The 18,560-nt window shown below is 51.6% G+C and overlaps 1 protein-coding gene across 1 annotated transcript; it reads right to left on the reverse strand.

Annotated features, from left to right (window-relative positions):
• Positions 1-608: 608 nt before the first annotated feature.
• On the reverse strand, positions 609-17,340 carry SLC25A27 (solute carrier family 25 member 27). The gene is made up of 9 exons (XM_032966967.2): positions 16,975-17,340; positions 13,640-13,813; positions 10,472-10,556; positions 9,185-9,307; positions 7,398-7,510; positions 6,302-6,386; positions 5,231-5,323; positions 4,697-4,799; positions 609-2,979 (listed from the first exon to the last, which is right to left on the reverse strand). Exons 1-9 carry the CDS (start codon positions 17,108-17,110, stop codon positions 2,908-2,910), a joined length of 984 nt encoding a protein of 327 aa, XP_032822858.1. The 5' UTR covers positions 17,111-17,340; the 3' UTR covers positions 609-2,907.
• Between the last annotated feature and the right edge of the window lie 1,220 nt (positions 17,341-18,560).

Below are 18,560 nucleotides of genomic sequence, written 5' to 3' on the forward strand. Positions count from 1 at the left end.
ACGTCACAATCGATAACGATTATAACGCACTTGTCAGTTGAGCATGGAACCGTTCAATAAATTCCTCAAACAACCAAAAACTAAACTTTTTATTTTACCAGGCAAGGCCCACTGAGCTATATAGCTCTTTTTTTTTTTAGAAGCGACCTAGCCACAAATGATCGCTCAATTAAGTGGCTTATCATGTAGACATAGCATCCAAATCCTCTTAAACGCATGTTTCTAATGTGGAAAAAAAACGTAGAAAAATCCATGCGACCACGGGGAGAACGTGCTAACTCCAAATCTACAGGCGTCAGGGTTGGGATCGAACCCCCTTCTGTATACCAGGCGAGGTAGTTAAAATTTTGTCACCGTGGTATCCTAAAAACTACTTAAAACGATGCGATGATAAATTCTCGAGTGATGCTTCGTACTCCACGCGGCTGCGCGGGAACGCATCTTGCTGCCGTTAGTGACGTTGCTGTCGTGACAGGGACACATGGGAGCGTCTGATTGGACGGCCAGCGGAAAGCGGGTGAAGCCGATGTTTTCCCGCCAAAACCACAAGGAGGCTACGCCCCACCCCCCCTGCCCCGCTCTGTAATTGGTCAAATGCAAACATGTGATCGGTTTTTCAAGACTTTTTTTATTGATCGCAAGCAACTCAAATGCAACGGTTGTGATAATCGTGATAATTACTCGAGGTATATTTTAACCCGCAAAATAATTTGTCTTGATGGCAACAAGAAAATTAAGGCACATGCTCAGGCAGCTCTCTATATTTTAAAAATGGCAATTAAGTTATTGCTATACAGTATTTGAAGAAGGAATCACCGCCGTATAAACAAGTAGCACGGTAAATGAAAATGCTCGTCAAGTGCAAATGTTAAACCTGTCCTGAAGCCACCACTCGAATACATCTTATTCCACCAGACAAAAAACAACCCGGCTCAGGAGGCGACACATTGTTTTTCCAGCGCAGAAAGCTTGGCTGTGACGATGTCACGCACAACCTTCCAGAATTGAGATGGCTGTAGTGACGCTTAGGCCTCAGTCTACTGACTGACGTCACAAGCGATTGAATGCGTCATTTTCCCCGCCCCTGGCCCTGCTTGGCCCGGGACAGATTCAGATGCATTCTTGTGAGGCCCGGGTATCAGAGTTTGCTTCTGGCTGGACACGACAAATAGCCAGTGGGAAAAAAAACACCCGTACAATTCTGGCTGCTGTCCTGGCACAGCGGCGGATGTGGCAATGGAAAATTGGGCAAATTGTCACTGCTTTTAAATATCAATATATAAATAAAAAAATCAACCACAATAAAACGATTATTCATCTAGATATTAAATGCTGTATTTGCACACCTGAGTTCTCAAACAGCGTTAACTACTCGGCTCATCAAAACGAGAGTTGCTACCTTGGGACATGTGAAGAGTATTTCTCAACACCGTAAATGCATTGTATTAAGTGGTGGTTCATTATTATTATTTGGCAAATGACAAAAAAACGGGACTTTTAAATGTCCTGGGATGACTTAAAAGAATATCCCATAACAGCAGCTACCTCCTCAACAAGAGGAAGTTCTTGGGAAAACCCGGACAGTTGGCAACCCTAGCCACAATCCACGATTTTGGCTGGTCAGTGCTCGTCAAGCAGTGGAACCAAGATGGTGGAGGCTTTGAATGATCACAATTACAAAAATAAATATATTAGTTGATTACACGCGCGCTACATTCAATACAATATGCATCGTGCGATTAACTGCAATGTGCAATTATGAAGAATGCTATCTTTTACGCGTAAAATTGCTATGCAATACTGTACTTGTCTTCAATAGGTGCATCGAGTAATCATGACTGCTTTAAGCGTTCAATCAAACATTGTAGACCACCGAGGTAATTACTGCCAGGCACTGACCCAGAGTGTCGAGGTATGGTCAAACAACCCTCACGACCGGAGTGGGTAGGCCTTTGTCACAGAGGGCTTAGCAATCACTGGCCCTGTTCACGTAAATTATAGCAAACATTTTTCACATAAAACGAGGCTGAAAATGGTTGACTTCTAAAAATGTCGATATATCACAGCCCTCCTCCTGGAGGACGTTACAAGCATCTTAGCTTGCGCTAATCACGTAGTGGAGGGGAATAGTCGCAGCCTGGCAATGAGTCTGCGTTTATAATATTAGCGCCACGCTCAGTTGCTTCTGTCACTACAAGGGCCTTAATGTGGTGAATGGGGTGTTTGTGTTCATGTGTGTTAATGTTTGGTGGGGAGCGGTAGTGTTGCGTTTAGCGTCCTGTGCTACGAACCCAGAGACCCGAGCTCAATTCCCGCTCGCAGCCAATATCAGTGATGATTTTCTGAACCCATACTGGGCCTCGCCTAGGTTGATAAAGCCCCAAATGAGTACCTGGTGTAGTGTGCAAACATCGCCACTGGGGAGAAAAAAGGCGGCGAGGGCGTGGTGTTGGCCACCCACCCCCCCCCCCGTGTACCGTGCCAGCCTTCAATAGATGCTCGCTAACAACGCTTGCTCCAATGGTCTTTCAATGCTCTACGGGGGATCTTAGTCGTTTTTTGTGTGTGTAATGTTTGGTTGCCTGCCAAAGGTATTCGAAAGTCCTATTCGGATGCCCTCGGTCTGGGAGAAAGTTTCCCCACCCCTGCTCAAGGTGGCATTGCGTCTCACGCTGCCACTAGGCAACGAACTTCATGTTGTACACGGGGAGGGCGCGGGGCCCGCCAGCGAACAGCCGGGCCGCTCACCAGCCACCCTTCCTTGTGCGGGGCCGTCGCCAAAATCCTCCGACCACGAGAGCCTGGTGTCCGGAGACTCGGTGATGAGGCAAAGTGAAGGCAGGACGAAGCGGAGCCGAGGAGGACGGTGGCTCGGGCGATGGGGCCGCCCCCCCCCACCCCCGACGCTCAGAAGGAGCTTACGCCGGTAAGCCTGCGGATCTGCTCGAAGGTGATCCAGAAGGTGAGGGACCAGGGGGCCTGCACACACGCGGCAGTTGAACGAACGCAATACGCATTAACGAACGTGTATGTAAGTATGTAAAACTTCCCCCGCACGGTACGTAGGCAACCGCGATAAACGGAGGACGCGGGGGAAGGACGACAAACTGAACGCAAAAAGCGGCTCTAAATAAGATTTCAAAATGGATAGCTCCAAGTGGCTTCCTAATCGGAAGGGAAGATCGTTCCAGACGGCCGCAGATGCGCATGTCAAAGCTCGCGATGCGGTGACCGCCTTTGTTGGATGGTTAGCCAAAAGGTGCTGCGAGGATGACCGGGAATTCGCGTGATGGTTTATGCTCCTTGACGATATCAGCCAAGGTGTTGTGGTTAATTTGTGGAAAGCATCTGGTGTGTGATGAGTGCGACCTCATAAACACATTCCTGCGGAGGGAGCTGGTAGGGACGTTGGGTTGCTCGGTCAATGGCCAGGGTCAACGGCGGCACCACGTGGTGTATTCCGCAAATATGCCTGACTGTGAGGGCGGGCACATGCCGGCGTAAGTAGGTTAAATGTTGAGTTTTATAAGGGCACCACGGGGTGACCAGCCCCTCCCCACCCAGCCCCACCCCTCCCACCCCCCACCCAGCCCCACCCTCCCCACCCAGCCCCTCCCCACCCTCTCCTCCCCACCCTCTCCTCCCCACCCAGCCCCACCCTCCCCACCCAGCCCTTCCCCACCCTCCCCTCTCCACCCAGCCACACCCCTCCCATTTTTGGATGCACGACGGACGGACGGACACAATAATCCCCTGTGGGCTGGTGGTGTAACCAGGAGGTTCCTACCAGTATAAAGTGCTCTTGCACTTGCTCCAATTAAGCGCCTTCCAACCAGAGTAAAGAAGTTAAGTTCGCCTGTCTTCCCCGGACACGCTTTAAGACTGTTCGGGCAATAACATGACTCGACTGGAGGTGTCACACGACGGTCCGGTGCAGGGGCCGGCAACTCAAAATAACAAGAGACATTTTTTTTGTCGAATTCGGTAAAAACACCACTCAATATTTCAAGAGCCGCGATGCACTGTCTGGTGAATATGAGACGGTGGTTGTCCTTAATAAACAACCTCACCAAGTTGCAGTCCTTCAAGAGCCGCACACGGATCCGGAGCCACAGGTTGCCGACCCCTGGTCCAGTGGTAGTGCGTTGCAGTGGTCTGCGGTTCGAATCCGGTAGGCTGCCCTGGTTATTATCGCAGTGTGCGTATTAACCTTCCACTGATTCTCAATGGACTGGATGTTAAAGATCCCTTGGCGTCGTTGGTAAGGGTGGGCCATTTGTGTGCCGGCGTCGTGGTCCTTACCCACGAAATACGAACCACACCGTAAATTATTCAAATTGGAATTTACACCTGGCAATGACCGCCCCCCTGTCACTACTAATAAACTCACGCCAGTCGCGTAACGAGCTTGGGAGCAGGGGGTGCCTTGGCCCCTGCCTGGTGGCCAAAGCTACGAGTTTGGGGCCTACTTGACAACCACCATGAGATATGTTTTCAATAAGAGTGTGAAAGAACAAAAACTTACGTAATGATGTGATTAGGCAAGAAGAACCACGAATCAAATATTGGGGCCCCACCTGACCGATTGCCGCACACCCTGAGCTGAGATGCGCTCGCTCTAAGGCGCTTCCTAGTGTGCCGAGGGCATCACAAGCGGGCTCCCCGGAGCCACAGGTGCGGGGAATGCGATGATTACCATGCGTGCCCACGTGGGCAGGAAGCCCTTGTAGAGGGCTACGAAGCCTTCAGCCCTCACCGTCTGCGTGAGGCAGTCGAGGGAGGAACGGTAGAGGACTCCCCTGCACGCACACAGAGGCAAGTGGCCATTCGCCGGTGCTACTCGCCAACAGCACTTGCCCTGACGGTCTGTTAAAGGCCTTGGGGCGGGTCTTTGTCTTTCAACGATACCACGGCAGGGTGTGTAGGGACTGCCCATGACCCCATCATCCAGAATGCGGTTTGATCTCGAACGCTCAGCAGTGGTTGAGCCTGGATAGCGTTGGGGATGGATTGACCGCAGGTCTGTTAGAGGGTGCTGCGGTGTTGCAGCGACAACATCGCGTTGCTCACGATGCTACTCAAATGTTCACACACGTACGCTCCCCCGGATTCACCAACCCGCGCTGTACAGCGTGGTGAAGTATGGCCAAATAACACCCCCACGGCGTGGGGAGGCCCTCCTCCGGCTAGCGGATTGACGAAAACGGGCCGCACACGTCCGCAGAGTCACCTTCCATTCCGGTCCGTGGGCTGGTTCATGATTCGGGTTTTGACGACATCCGCGGGCGTGCTCATGGTAGCTGCCACTAACCCTGAGAATACACTGCATCCATACACGCAGACGTACACCACCAAAAGGTCAACGATCCCCCGTGTAGTCTTACACAGACTGTGAGGGGCAAGTGCTGAAGGTCGAGCGCCTAGGAAGACCGGCATGGCGCGCGAGGGGGTGGGTGGTCAGCACCATGCTTAGTGGGAATTTGTCTCCCGAGCACTGATGCTTACGCACCGCACCAGAAACCCATTTTTAAGGCTTGAGTCCACCTCAGGGAGGACTTGAGTCACTGAAGTTGGCCGTGAGCGGGAATCGAACTCGGATGAGCAGGTTTCAGAGCGCAGCGCGCTAACTGCTGCCCCACCGCTCCCCCACACAAGCACAGACGTGTGCACACATACATACGCACACGCACACAAACGCACACACAGCAGACGTATGCATGCAGCATAGATGCAGCAGCATAGCAGTACAGCGCTTCAGTGGTTTATGCTGCACTGCCCTCTGTTGCCCACCACATTGCTCCCACCGCCACCTACAATCATTGGGCATGGCTGTCGCCAGTCCAAGCGCTCTCCAGGCTCAAAGCCTGCTTAGCTTCTGAGATCTGGGCGCAATTATGTGGTGTTTGGGTCATAGCCCACGGATGAATGGGATGAGTGAAATATATATTTTTTATTTTACCACGTAAGGCACACTGAGCTATGTAGTTCTTTTTAAGAAGCGACCTGGCCACAAATGATAGCTCAACGAAGTGGCTCATTATCACGTGGAAATTTATGGCAGCCAAATTCTCTAAACACACGTTGATTCTAAATGTGGAGGGAAAAACCGGAGGACCCGGACAAAAATCCACACGCGACCACGGGGAGAGAGAACACGCAAATACATTTACAGGCGTGAGGGTCGGAATCGAACTCGTGAACCTCCCTGTACACCAGGCGAGGTGGTTCACATCTCGCCACCGTGGCGCCGAGCAAAAAATTAGAATTTCTGGAGCCCAGCGCTCGGGAGTCTCGCTCGCACCTCGACAGTCCGTGGCAAACCCAGTTGTCCTGCAGCGTCGTGCGCCTCAGCAGCAGGTGTTTGACCGTGTCGTAGGTCGTGAGATCTGTGGAGAAGTCACGGCACCACGCGAGCAGGTGAGGGCGCGAAGCAGCAGGCGACGACGCGTCGAAGCGTCGCCGCGTGTGACCAACGACAGGCCGCATGCCTGGGATGGTACGCGTGCCAACGGACGGTGAGGAAGCGTGTCAGGGCCCTCTGATTTGTGCAGGGAGGCATCAGAAAGGATTGCTTAGGGTCGGGGGAATGAAACCGATTGGAGGTGAAGTGCAAACGTAAAAGGCGGGCGAGCGAGGGTTGACTTTCGGGGGGAACGGTTGACAACCGTTGGAGAAGATGGACGGGAATTGGCTGAGTGAAATGGGGTGAGCGAACCTTCTGGAAAGGGGGGCTCGAGGGATATTAAAGGGGATAAGCACGAGGGGAGGGGACGCTTGGAGAGAAGACGAATGTCGAGCATCAAGAACCAAAGTCCGGGCCTAGGAATAGAGTTGTTGGTGTCCACAATAAAGGCTCTTAGTAAAGCCAGGAGCGTGGGTCGGCCCAACGACACAGGCACCGAGTCCAGTGCGTGAGAATCGATCGTTTTAGATCGGTGGTTCTTATCCTTTACTGCAAGACTTGCACCCCCTTTGGTTCTCAATCGTAAGAAATTTAAAAGTACAATGTTAATAAATACATCGTGTTTGATGGAACAAAGTAAGTTGTAACTTACGTGCCCGTGCGTAATTTGTGCTTCGATCATTTATCTTCTAAAAAAGATCTGACCATGTCTCGCACCCCCAGAAAGGGCATCTCGCACCCTCGGGGGGGGGGGGGTGCGTGCACCCCAGGTTTAAGAGCCACTGCTTTAGATGATGAGAGGGGAGGAGGGAATAGACGGGGAAGAGAGAAGGGGGAGGGGCGAGCACAAGAAGTGAGCGGCACGGAGGAGGAGCAGCGTCTGTCGTCACAATGGGCGGCGGTAGCGGCGTGGAGAGAGAGGGGGGCATACGCGGAGGTCACGTGACTTACTGGAGGCTCGTAGAAAAGAGAGGGAGAGGAAAGGTTTTGTTACCTCCGAGGTTGACGAGCGCCGCCCGCTGCACGTTGGGCGCCCACCCGGCCCAGAGGCCTCGCATGCCGCCCCGAGACAGGATCTGGGCGAACGCGTGCCAGGCCCCGCGCACCCTGCCGACACACAGTTCCCGTTATAAGCCTATACCCCTCCCTCGCGGGCAGTGCCGGATTATCTTAGTAGCACAAGTAGCTACATATGCTACGGGCCCCGCGCTAAATGCTTTCAAGCTCTCAATTCCGGTTCAGTGATTCTGCACTTGCTCTATTACTATAGTGCTATACCGCCTTCAACTTTTACGAACGACTGGGTGTTCAAGGTTAGCGATTTGTCGTATTATCTGGCTGTATAGCAAATGAAACAATTACATTTACTTTACTATGCAAGTAAAAAATGTGCGTATTTTAATATTTCCGTGTGTGTTGTTTTATTTAGGGGCCCCTTTATAACATCATGCTACAGGCCCCGCACTAGCTTCATCCGGCACTGCTCGCGGGCCCCCTCTTCCACCGCCCTCGCCCGGTACACACGAGGTTGTGGGTTCAGTGCCCAACCCTGACGCCTGCTGTATATTTTGTCTCTTTCTCTCTCCCCGTGGTCACGTGGATTTTTCTCCCGGTCTACCGGTTTTTACCTCCACATTTAGAATCGACGTCACGCGTTTTAGAGCATTTGGCTGCTGTACACTTGCACGTGACGAGAAGCCACTTCATTGAGCTATCATTTGTGATGGTCAGTTCACTTCTGAAAAAGAGATATACAGTAGAGCTCGGTGGGCCTAACCTGGAAGAACATGCAGAAGGAAAAATGTTCAAACAAAAAATGTGACGGTCGGATATGCGACGTCGTGCTGTATGAGACCTTGCGCTTAACCAATATCACGAAGCCGCTAGAGCTACGAACTATTAAATCCATCTAGACTAAAAACTAATTTCTTCAGAACTGCATTTTGTGTTAAGTTTGTTGTCCTTCCTCCGCACCTCCGATTAGCACGGTAGGCTACGTGCGGCGCGAAAGGAGTTCAACACAATACCGGTACCAATTCTCGGTACGACCTAAACACAGATGCCAATTCCTGGAAAGGTAGCAACTCTACCCAGGACGGCATGAAACACATTCCTGCGGAGGGAGCTGGTAGGAACGTTGGGTTGCTCGGTCAATGGCCAGGGTCAACGGCGGCACCACGTGGTGTATTCCGCAAATATGCCCGACTGTGAGGGCGGGCACAAGCCGGCGTGAGTAGGTTAAACGTTGAGTTTTATAAGGGCACTACGGGGTGACCAGCCCCTCCCCACCCAGCCCCACCCCTCCCACCTCCCACCCAGCCCCTCCCCACCCTCCCCACCCAGCCCCTCCCCACTCTCCCCTCCCGACCCAGCCCCACCCTCCCCACCCAGCCCTTCCCCACCCCACCCTCCCCTCCCCACCCAGCCCCTTCCCACCCTCCCCTCTCCACCCAGCCCCACCCCTCCCATTTTTGGATGCACGACGGACGGACAGACACAATAATCCCCCGTGGGCTGGTGGTGTAACCAGGAGGTTCCTACCAGTATAAGCAGGCCATACGCCTCCTTCACACATCTCTCCCTCCACGTATTTTTTTTTATCTCTCACATCCCATCAGCCATACGGCCTTCTGGAAGTGCACCATTTCAGTAGCATTGGTTCAGCAGTCGGCTACGTACGGCGTGAAAGACGTTGAACATACACGCACACGTACGACTTGAAGTTGGTTAACGGGGGAGCGAGCGATTGAGCGAGCGGGCGGTCAGTGCAGCTGGGGTTACCTGGGTGCCTTGCCCTCCAGCCGCCGTCTCCCTTCCATCTGCATCTGCACCTTCACCAGGTCGGTGGGGCTGGCAAAGAACTGGCCGATGGCACCCGCCATCATGCCCCCCAGCACCGCCTTCCTGCACCAGAGGACGTCCATCAATTTTCGTGATTTGGTTTTGGTGTAACGGGCTGTAACAGTGTCATTATTATTTATAATAATATTAAGAATCACAAGCAGCAGACGAGAGATGTCCCCCATGCCATGTAGGTAGGAAACCACTGAATGTTTGTTTCCAAGTTCATGCATTGATTTAGTGAATGGTGGCATTAGCACGGTTGGTAACATACGGTGCGAAATAAATTCAACATACATCCATATGTAAGCTTTCACTTGCAAAATCATGAATCTTAACTGCTATTATATATATTTTTTGGGGATCGGAACATAACGTAACGATCTGGCGAGACTTGCGTTGTTGAAAACCCTCCACCATCCAACACAGCCCAAACAAATTCAATTTGCCGAGTGGCACACAAGCGTTAAACGACGCCGCCGGGTTACGATCGTTTCGGCTCAGCTCACCGGTAAAGTTGAAGAACGATTCTCACCGCACCACGATCGTGTCCAATTGGCGCATTTGGTTGTGAGGATTGTCGATAGTGCGATCGTGCGCAATGCGGTTGACTCTCGATTACCTGGGGTGATGGGGCGGAGGGGTGGCCCGCATAAAACGCACACGAGTAACGCTAGACATAGTTAATTGGGCTCAGGCAGCGTGTTTGTTATTCACCTACGTAGCACGGGGGTGAACGTGTAGGACGCGTCTGCGTGTGTAGATTGGTTCGTCGAGTAATTGGTTCGCTTGGGCACCGATTCGCCGACCCCCCGACGAGCGAGGAGCAGCCGATACGGCACGAGCGAGCCCCGAATCACCGCGGTCTATTGAACGTTTGGGGCCACCTCGAGCGACGGCGAGCGAGCCAGACATCTGCGGTGCCAATGGGCACGCGAGCTTCGCAAGGGGCCTGGAGCGCAATCTTCACGAAATGGCCGACCTGTCGCCGCACCCTGGCGACCGTTCGTTTTGCGCCGCGAGAGCTCGCCGCCAGCGACCGCCGCCGCCGCCGCCGTTGCCGCCACCGCCGGAACAAGAACCACCGGAGGGAACATTTCGCCGGTGGCAGTTTCGCGACCACGACGGGATTTTGCACGCCCTTCGTCGCGGCATCGGGCGTGCGCGGTGAATGCGAGGCGTTCGCGGTGGACACCGCGCGGGTTCACGAGGAGCGTCGGGACAAACCAAACTGGGAAGGTGCCGTCCGCGCTGCGCAGCAGAACGCGTTCCCGCAGCTGTTCGTAGGCCACCATGCGGCCCCCTGTGTACACTGCGGTAACAGGGGGAAGAGGAGAACGGTATTAGTATGATTATATTATTATTGTTTTGCCCAGGGAGGCCTCACCGAGTCTCAAGGCTCTGTGTTCAGGAGACACCTGCCAGGGGTTCGCAGTAGGGGCGGGGGGGCGATGTTGCTGCTGCGTGTGCTACCGTGTTAGTGCCACGTGTTCGTGCCACTGTGTCAGTGCCACTGCATCAGTGCTGCAGTGTTAGTGCTAGAGTCAGTGGTAGTGCCACTGCATTAGTGCCACTTTGTTAACGCTAGCGTGTTAGCGCTACCACGTTAGTGCCACTGTGTTAGTGCCACTGTGTTAGTGCCGTTGTGTTAGTGCCACTGTGTTAGTGCTACCGTGTTAGTGCCACTGCATTAGTGCCACTTTGTTAACGCTACCGTGTTAGTGCTACCATGTTAGTGCCACTGTGCTAGTGCTACTGTGTTAGTGCTACTGTGTTAGTGCCACTGCATTAGTGCCACTTTGTTAACGCTACCGTGTTAGCGCTACCACGTTAGTGCCACTGTGTTAGTGCCACTGTGTTAGTGCTACCTCGTTAGTGCCACTGTGTTAGTGCCACTGTGTCAGTGCTACTGTGTTAGTGCCACTGTGTTAGTGCCACTGTGTTAGTGCCGTTGTGTTAGTGCCACTGTGTTAGCGCTACCACGTTAGTGCCACTGTGTTAGTGCCACTGTGTTAGTGCTACCACGTTAGTGCCACTGTGTTAGTGCCACTGTGTTAGCGCTACCACGTTAGTGCCACTGTGTTAGTGCCACTGTGTCAGTGCTACTGTGTCAGTGCCACTGTGTCAGTGCCACTGTGTCAGTGCCACTGTGTTAGTGCTACTGTGTTAGTGCCACTGTGTTAGTGCCACTGTGATAGTGCCACTGTGTCAGTGCCACTGTGTCAGTGCCACTGTGTTAGTGCTACTGTGTTAGTGCTACTGTGTTAGTGCCACTGTGTTAGTGCTACTGTGTTAGTGCCACTGTGTTAGTGCCACTGTGTCAGTGCCACTGTGTTAGTGCCACTGTGTTAGTTCTACTGTGTTAGTGCTATTGTGTTAGTGCTACCGTGTTAGTGCCACTGTGTTAGTGCCACTGTGTTAGTGCCACTGTGTTAGTGCTACTGTGTTAGTGCCACTGTGTTAGTGCCACCTCGTTAGTGCCACTGTGTTAGTGCTACCTCGTTAGTGCCACTGTGTTAGTGCCACTGTGTTAGTGCCACTGTGTTAGTGCCACTGTGTTAGTGCTACCGTGTTAGTGCCACTGTGTCAGTGCCACTGTGTTAGTGCCACTGTGTTAGTGCCACTGTGTTAGTGCCACTGTGTCAGTGCCACTGTGTTAGTGCCACTGTGTGAGTGCCACTGTGTCAGTGCCACTGTGTCAGTGCTACTGTGTTAGTGCCACTGTGTTAGTGCTACTGTGTTAGTGCCACTGTGTTAGTGCCACTGTGTCAGTGCCACTGTGTTAGTGCCACTGTGTTAGTTCCACTGTGTTAGTGCTATTGTGTTAGTGCCACTGTGTTAGTGCCACTGTGTTAGTGCCACTGTGTTAGTGCCACTGTGTTAGTGCTATTGTGTTAGTGCTACCGTGTTAGCGCCACTGTGTTAGTGCCACTGTGTTAGTGCCACTGTGTCAGTGCCACTGTGTTAGTGCCACTGTGTCAGTGCCACTGTGTTAGTGCCACTGTGTTAGTTCCACTGTGTTAGTGCTATTGTGTTAGTGCTACCGTGTTAGTGCCACTGTGTTAGTGCCACCGTGTTAGTGCCACTGTGTTAGTGCTACTGTGTTAGTGCCACTGTGTTAGTGCCACCTCGTTAGTGCCACTGTGTTAGTGCTACCTCGTTAGTGCCACTGTGTTAGTGCCACTGTGTTAGTGCCACTGTGTTAGTGCCACTGTGTTAGTGCTACCGTGTTAGTGCCACTGTGTCAGTGCCACTGTGTTAGTGCCACTGTGTTAGTGCCACTGTGTTAGTGCCACTGTGTCAGTGCCACTGTGTTAGTGCCACTGTGTGAGTGCCACTGTGTCAGTGCCACTGTGTCAGTGCTACTGTGTTAGTGCCACTGTGTTAGTGCTACTGTGTTAGTGCCACTGTGTTAGTGCCACTGTGTCAGTGCCACTGTGTTAGTGCCACTGTGTTAGTTCCACTGTGTTAGTGCTATTGTGTTAGTGCCATTGTGTTAGTGCCACTGTGTTAGTGCCACTGTGTTAGTGCCACTGTGTTAGTGCTATTGTGTTAGTGCTACCGTGTTAGCGCCACTGTGTTAGTGCCACTGTGTTAGTGCCACTGTGTTAGTGCTACTGTGTTAGTGCCACTGTGTTAGTGCCACCTCGTTAGTGCCACTGTGTTAGTGCTACCTCGTTAGTGCCACTGTGTTAGTGCCACTGTGTTAGTGCCACTGTGTTAGTGCCACTGTGTTAGTGCTACCGTGTTAGTGCCACTGTGTCAGTGCCACTGTGTTAGTGCCACTGTGTCAGTGCCACTGTGTTAGTGCCACTGTGTTAGTGCCACCTCGTTAGTGCCACTGTGTTAGTGCTACCTCGTTAGTGCCACTGTGTTAGTGCCACTGTGTTAGTGCTACTGTGTTAGTGCCGCTGTGTTAGTGCCACTGTGTTAGTGCCACTGTGTCAGTGCCACTGTGTTAGTGCCACTGTGTTAGTGTCACTGTGTTAGTGCCACTGTGTTAGTGCTATTGTGTTAGTGCTACCGTGTTAGCGCCACTGTGTTAGTGCCACTGTGTTAGTGCCACTGTGTTAGTGCCACTGTGTTAGTGCCACTGTGTTAGTGCCACTGTGTTAGTGCTACTGTGTCAGTGCCACTGTGTTAGTCCCACTGTGTTAGTGCCACTGTGTTAGTGCCACTGTGTTAGTGCCACCTCGTTAGTGCCACTGTGTTAGTGCCACTGTGTTAGTGCCACTGTGTTAGTGCCACTGTGTTAGTGCCACTGTGTTAGTGCCACTGTGTTAGTGCCACTGTGTTAGTGCCACTGTGTTAGTGCCACTGTGTCAGTGCCACTGTGTTAGTGCTACAGGCAGCGGTGGTCTGCGTGGGCTGGTGCTCCCGTGGGCCCCTCGCTACCGATGTGCCGGCACACCGCCGGCGTGGCTCCCTGCCACAGCTTCAGGGCGCCCTCCTCTCTGGCGATGCCCACCGCCGTGCCCACCATGCCCCGGTACTCCACGCCACCCGGACCGGACCGCGCCTCTCCCTGGATCTGCAGCCTCGTCTTGGTCAGGTCGAGGGGGAACGTCACTGTCGGACCGGGGGTAGAGAGAGACGCAGAGAGAGTTGGGCAGTGCCAGAGGGAGAGTGAGAGAGACGCGGGCGACCACGGTGGCGAGATGTTAACTCCCTCGCGTTGCGGTGGATCATCGTAGGCGACAAACGCAAGCAGAGCTCCATCTCCGCGTGTTCACAAACGCGTTTTAGTCGTTGGCCTATTGGTTCTCCAACACCAACGTGATTCAACAGAAGGTTTAGCAAGCCGGACCCAGCTGATGATGAGATTCATACGGGGTGCCGCGGTGGCTATGAGATGTTAACGACCTCGCCTGGTATACAGGAGGTCGTGGGTTCGATGCCGACTCTGACGCTTGCTGCTGTGTATTTGGAGTTTGCCTGTCCCTCCTCCCGTGGTCGTGTTGATTTTTTTTTCCGGGTCCTCCGGTTTTTCCCTCCACATTTAGAATCAACGCCATACATTTCCACACAATGGTAAGCCACTCCGTTGAGCTATCATTCGTGATAGCCAGGTCCCTTCTGAAAAAACAGCTATGCAGCAGCTCAGTGGGACCTTACCTGGTACAATAAAAAAATAAGTTTAGTTTTTAGTTTAGTTCAGACAGACTGCGGAGGTCCTACACAGCGGCCGCTCTGCCTGGTCAACTCGTGACCACTACACCCATGGTCAGGAGGCCTACGTGGATACATTCACTCTCCCACGGAGCCATCGACTGGATTCGAACTTGCGGCTTATGGTCGCGTTTCAGTAGGGGACGATGTTGCTGCTGCTGCTGTGTGATCCCAATTGAGTAATATGGAGGTATTTTTTGCAGTATTGAGATGTCGAGGCCTATACATTGTATGGGCTTTATATAGATATTTATTTTATTTCATCTAGCCATCTATTTAATTTATTTTTTATCAGTTATGTATTTAGTATTATTTAGTATTAGTAGTTTCATTTATTTATTTAGCTCTACCGGTTCACATTGCATGGGCTTTATTTAGTCATGGGAGGAAAGGGGAGAATCCGGAGGAAACTCATGCAGAACAGGGGGAGAGACATCAGTTGATCATCGGTTATCCGGCACGCTATTATCCGGTGCGCGATTATCCGGCTTCCAACATTTTCCGGCGGTCCGGGGGCCGATCTGGCAAAACCGGCAAGAGCTCTCCCAGTCCGGTGATCGGCACCATGTGCGTGACAATAAAAGTAGCTACGCTTGATTTAAATGTCGAATATTATATACAATGCATTATACACTACACAAAACTTGAACAATGAAAACAATGCACGTATATATATACACATCACCATGCAGAGTCTTCGAAATTGGAGTGGTACGGTACAATAAATACGTACAACTTTTTGTTAAGTAGGATATTTATTTGTCTCTATTTGTATGTTCATTTATGGCAATTTCATACAGTAAACAAGTTAAAAACACGAAAATAAAACATATAACAACACATCAAGACCTAACGTCACACAAGAATGTGCAAAAATAAGCTATTTTAAATGATGATGTAGTGATTATCCGGCGTTTTTGAAAATCCGGCACCCCCTTCCCACCCCGCAATAATCGATGATCTCCTGTTCACACATACAGAGAGGCGCGCCCGAGTCGGAGATGAACCCAGGTGCTTCTTGGTGGTGAGGAGCGCGAGTGTAACCACCGCACCACCTTGCTATTCTGTGATATGTCACACAAAAGTCGCGCTCTTTGTGGCGAAAATATCGTCACATTGTGATGATCGTCACTCGTTGTGCTTTGAGTATTTATATCCTGGTCAAAGAATAATACTGCACTGCGTATGAAATGAACAACAGCGTTGTAGGAAATTGGTATCGCGATAATCGTCATATCGTGGACAAAACCCATTGTAATTGACATGAATTAATGAACATTTCCCACAGTTAATTTGTGAAAGTATTTTTCGTCCGAGATAATTAAAGGCAATTACAGCAAAACACCTCGGATATTATAATTTAGTCTGCTCATTCATCAAATTCATGTTGTGCGATATTATAGACTGTCCTAAAGTTGTTTTGATTATAATGCCCATTGGCAAGGCTAATGTGGAGTCCACTGCACCGAGGCAACATTTATGAACCGTCATATTCATGCTCACCGGAGGTACAGAATAGCATAACTACACAGCAACATTTGCTTGGGGAGAGAAGAAAAATAACAATAATAATAATCGTTGGGATTGTTTGACCACAATTAGCCACGATACTTATTGCGGGTTGTTGGCGTGGCTTCGGAGGGAGGGGGGTTTGGGTGGAGTGGGGGGTGGGGACTGTCCCGGTTCAGATTACACTCGCCACTGGCGTTAGACGTGGTCTGGGGTTGAACTCGATTGGCCGGGTTCAGAGTGCAGCGCGCAAACTGCTGGATAATCACGCCACCGACATACACACTACGCCTATAGCCGTTAAATTATTAACCCGCTCGGCACTCTCTTCCCAGTAAACATGCAACGTTGGGCCGACGTCGGTTGGTTGACGTTGGCCTAACGTCAATGAGAGGTGGCCCAATGTTGCGTGTTTACGGGGTTATTTATGAAGTTGGGGACGAGGACATTGAAACGTCTGCAACTATAAGCCACGCAGCAGTGTCAGGAGCCAACTCACGTCCATCCATCTCAGCCGCAGCTGCTATGCAGTACAACATTTCCCAACACGGATTAACAAAAAAAACGGATGCAAAAGAACATTGGCCATGCAATGCAGCACATATGTCTAAACCACTCCGTACAACAACAGTATCACTAAAAACTATTTAAAACTATATATTTAATGTTTTACCAAGTAAGGCTGAGCCATATATAGCTATTTTTCAGAAGCGACCTGGCTATCGCAAGTGATAGCTCGAACAAGTGGCTTTATCATCGTGTGGACATTTATAGCAGCACAAAAACGCTCTAAACGCGTGTTTCTAAATGTGGAGGGGAATCACCGAAGGACCCGGAAAAAAAAATCCACGCGACCACGGCGGGAGCGACACGCAAATTCCAAACATCCAGGTGTCTTGGTCGGGATCGAACCCACGACCTCCTGTACACCAGCCACACAGCCAGGACCGCGTTCCCTGCTATCTGCGACTTTGCGGATAATGGGATCGAAGCGCGTGCGATGATAGCCATGCAAGCAAGCACTCAGCCGTGAACAACACAGCACCCCGCACCTATCTCGGCCACGGCCGCGGCACAGGCGGACAGCGCGAACTTTGCCACCAGGGGGTGAAGCGAAGCCGACGACGACGACGAGGAGGAAGGAGCGATGGGCAACCTCCCTGCGGGGACGGCTGCCCCCTCCCCCATGACTGAGCTCCTTAATTGGCGGCCGCAGTTAATGAGCAGAGCGCGTCAAGTGGAGTCGGCTGTCGACGATGATGAGGATGGTGGCTGCGCGGGACCAGAGGTGACCCCTCTCTCGGGTCTATCCCCCCCCCCCCCAAATCCACGCTTCCTGTGATGTCACACGCCGGGGCCGTGTTGCACCACGAACGCCGAAGCGCCGCGCGTGCCGTGCCGAGTCCCGTGGTGGCCCCGTGCCAGTTGGGCGGCGCGCGCGATCGGTCCGCCGGCAGAGGGCGACGTGGGCCCGACGGCGGAGAGGAGCTCCGTTTGCCCGCAAGCGTCGGTCGGGCATGGAGCGAGTGACCCATGCCCTCGGCCTCCTGCTGCTAGTGGCTATGGCTACAACGGGTTTTTTTTTTGTGTGTGTGTACACGTTATGTATATCGCTTGTTGTTAAATTTAAATCAAAGTCACCTTTACCGAAAAAAAACAAAGAGTAATTCCTGCAGTCACGAAAGCAAGCAACCAATCAAGTTCCTATTCTAGATTTAAAGCTTTCGTGACTGCAAGGATCCAAACTCTTTGGTTCTATTCGGTAAAGTCACGTAACAAACAACAAAAAATTAAAATATAAAATTCACGACGTTTCGGCCACAACACAAGTGGCCTTCATCAGGTGAAGGGACCGTGCTGTCATGAGGACAGCGTTGGAGTGAAAACAGCCAAGCCCAGGTCGCGTCCTTTAAGCTGTGTGGGAAGAAGCAAAACGCTTGACAAAGGATTTAGTATAGAAATGAGCACGATATACGTAAAAGGTGTATGGGCCATGATGGACCAAGAGCAAGTTCCTATTGTTTTTTATAGTTTTGTTTTGGTAATTTCAAAGCCATGTTTGTTTGTTGAAGGGCTGAGTTAGCCTGATAACGTCAATCTAAATTGTCTTTTGGTTGTATTTTTTTAAAACTTAAATCCCATTGGGATTTTTGCACACAGCCTTTTTTTACACGGTGCGTTTTTCTTCAGGAAGATGTTGCTGGTTTTGTCGTGGGTGATTATGTTGCGTGTCGTCATTTTCAGATGTTCTGTGTACGTGTTTTTTTATTGTTGCGATTGCACCCGAGTCAAGAGCCGCATGGCTCACAGGGCTACACCGAATAAGTACAACTTGAAACTTGAATTTGAACTACTCGTGCGTGTTTCGCGCGCGTGTATGCACACGCGCGCGCGCTCTATCGGGGCTTGCTCCAACAGCCTGTTAATGCTATACCGGGGTGGGGGGGGGGGGGGTCTTTGTCTTTGCTGTATCATACATCCAGCGGTAGTGTACACCCGGTTACCCGAGTTCGATTTCCGCTCAGGGTCAACACCAGTGACGAATATCTGAAACGGTCCTGGGCCTCCCCCTAGGTTGGCTCGGCCTCGATCGAGTACCTGGTGCGATGTGTCGTAAACATCGCCACTGGGGAGACAA

The sequence above is a fragment of the Petromyzon marinus genome, chromosome 37 (assembly GCF_048934315.1).
Source record: "Petromyzon marinus isolate PM22_M1 ecotype Great Lakes invasive population chromosome 37, UKy_Petmar_22M1.pri1.0, whole genome shotgun sequence".
Taxonomy (NCBI): domain Eukaryota; kingdom Metazoa; phylum Chordata; class Hyperoartia; order Petromyzontiformes; family Petromyzontidae; genus Petromyzon; species Petromyzon marinus.

What these genes read in the sequence shown, in the direction of transcription:
- SLC25A27 (XM_032966967.2), bottom strand. Translation starts at nt 17,110, where the DNA reads ATGGGGGAGGGGGCAGCCGTCCCCGCAGGGAGGTTGCCCATCGCTCCT. An exon ending in CGCGGCCGTGGCCGAGATAG is followed by an intron (nt 13,814 to 16,974) that starts GTGCGGGGTGCT and finishes CCGGTCCGACAG; the next exon opens with TGACGTTCCCCCTCGACCTG. An exon ending in TGCCCACGTGGGCACGCATG is followed by an intron (nt 2,980 to 4,696) that starts GTAATCATCGCA and finishes GCGTGTGTGCAG; the next exon opens with GCCCCCTGGTCCCTCACCTT.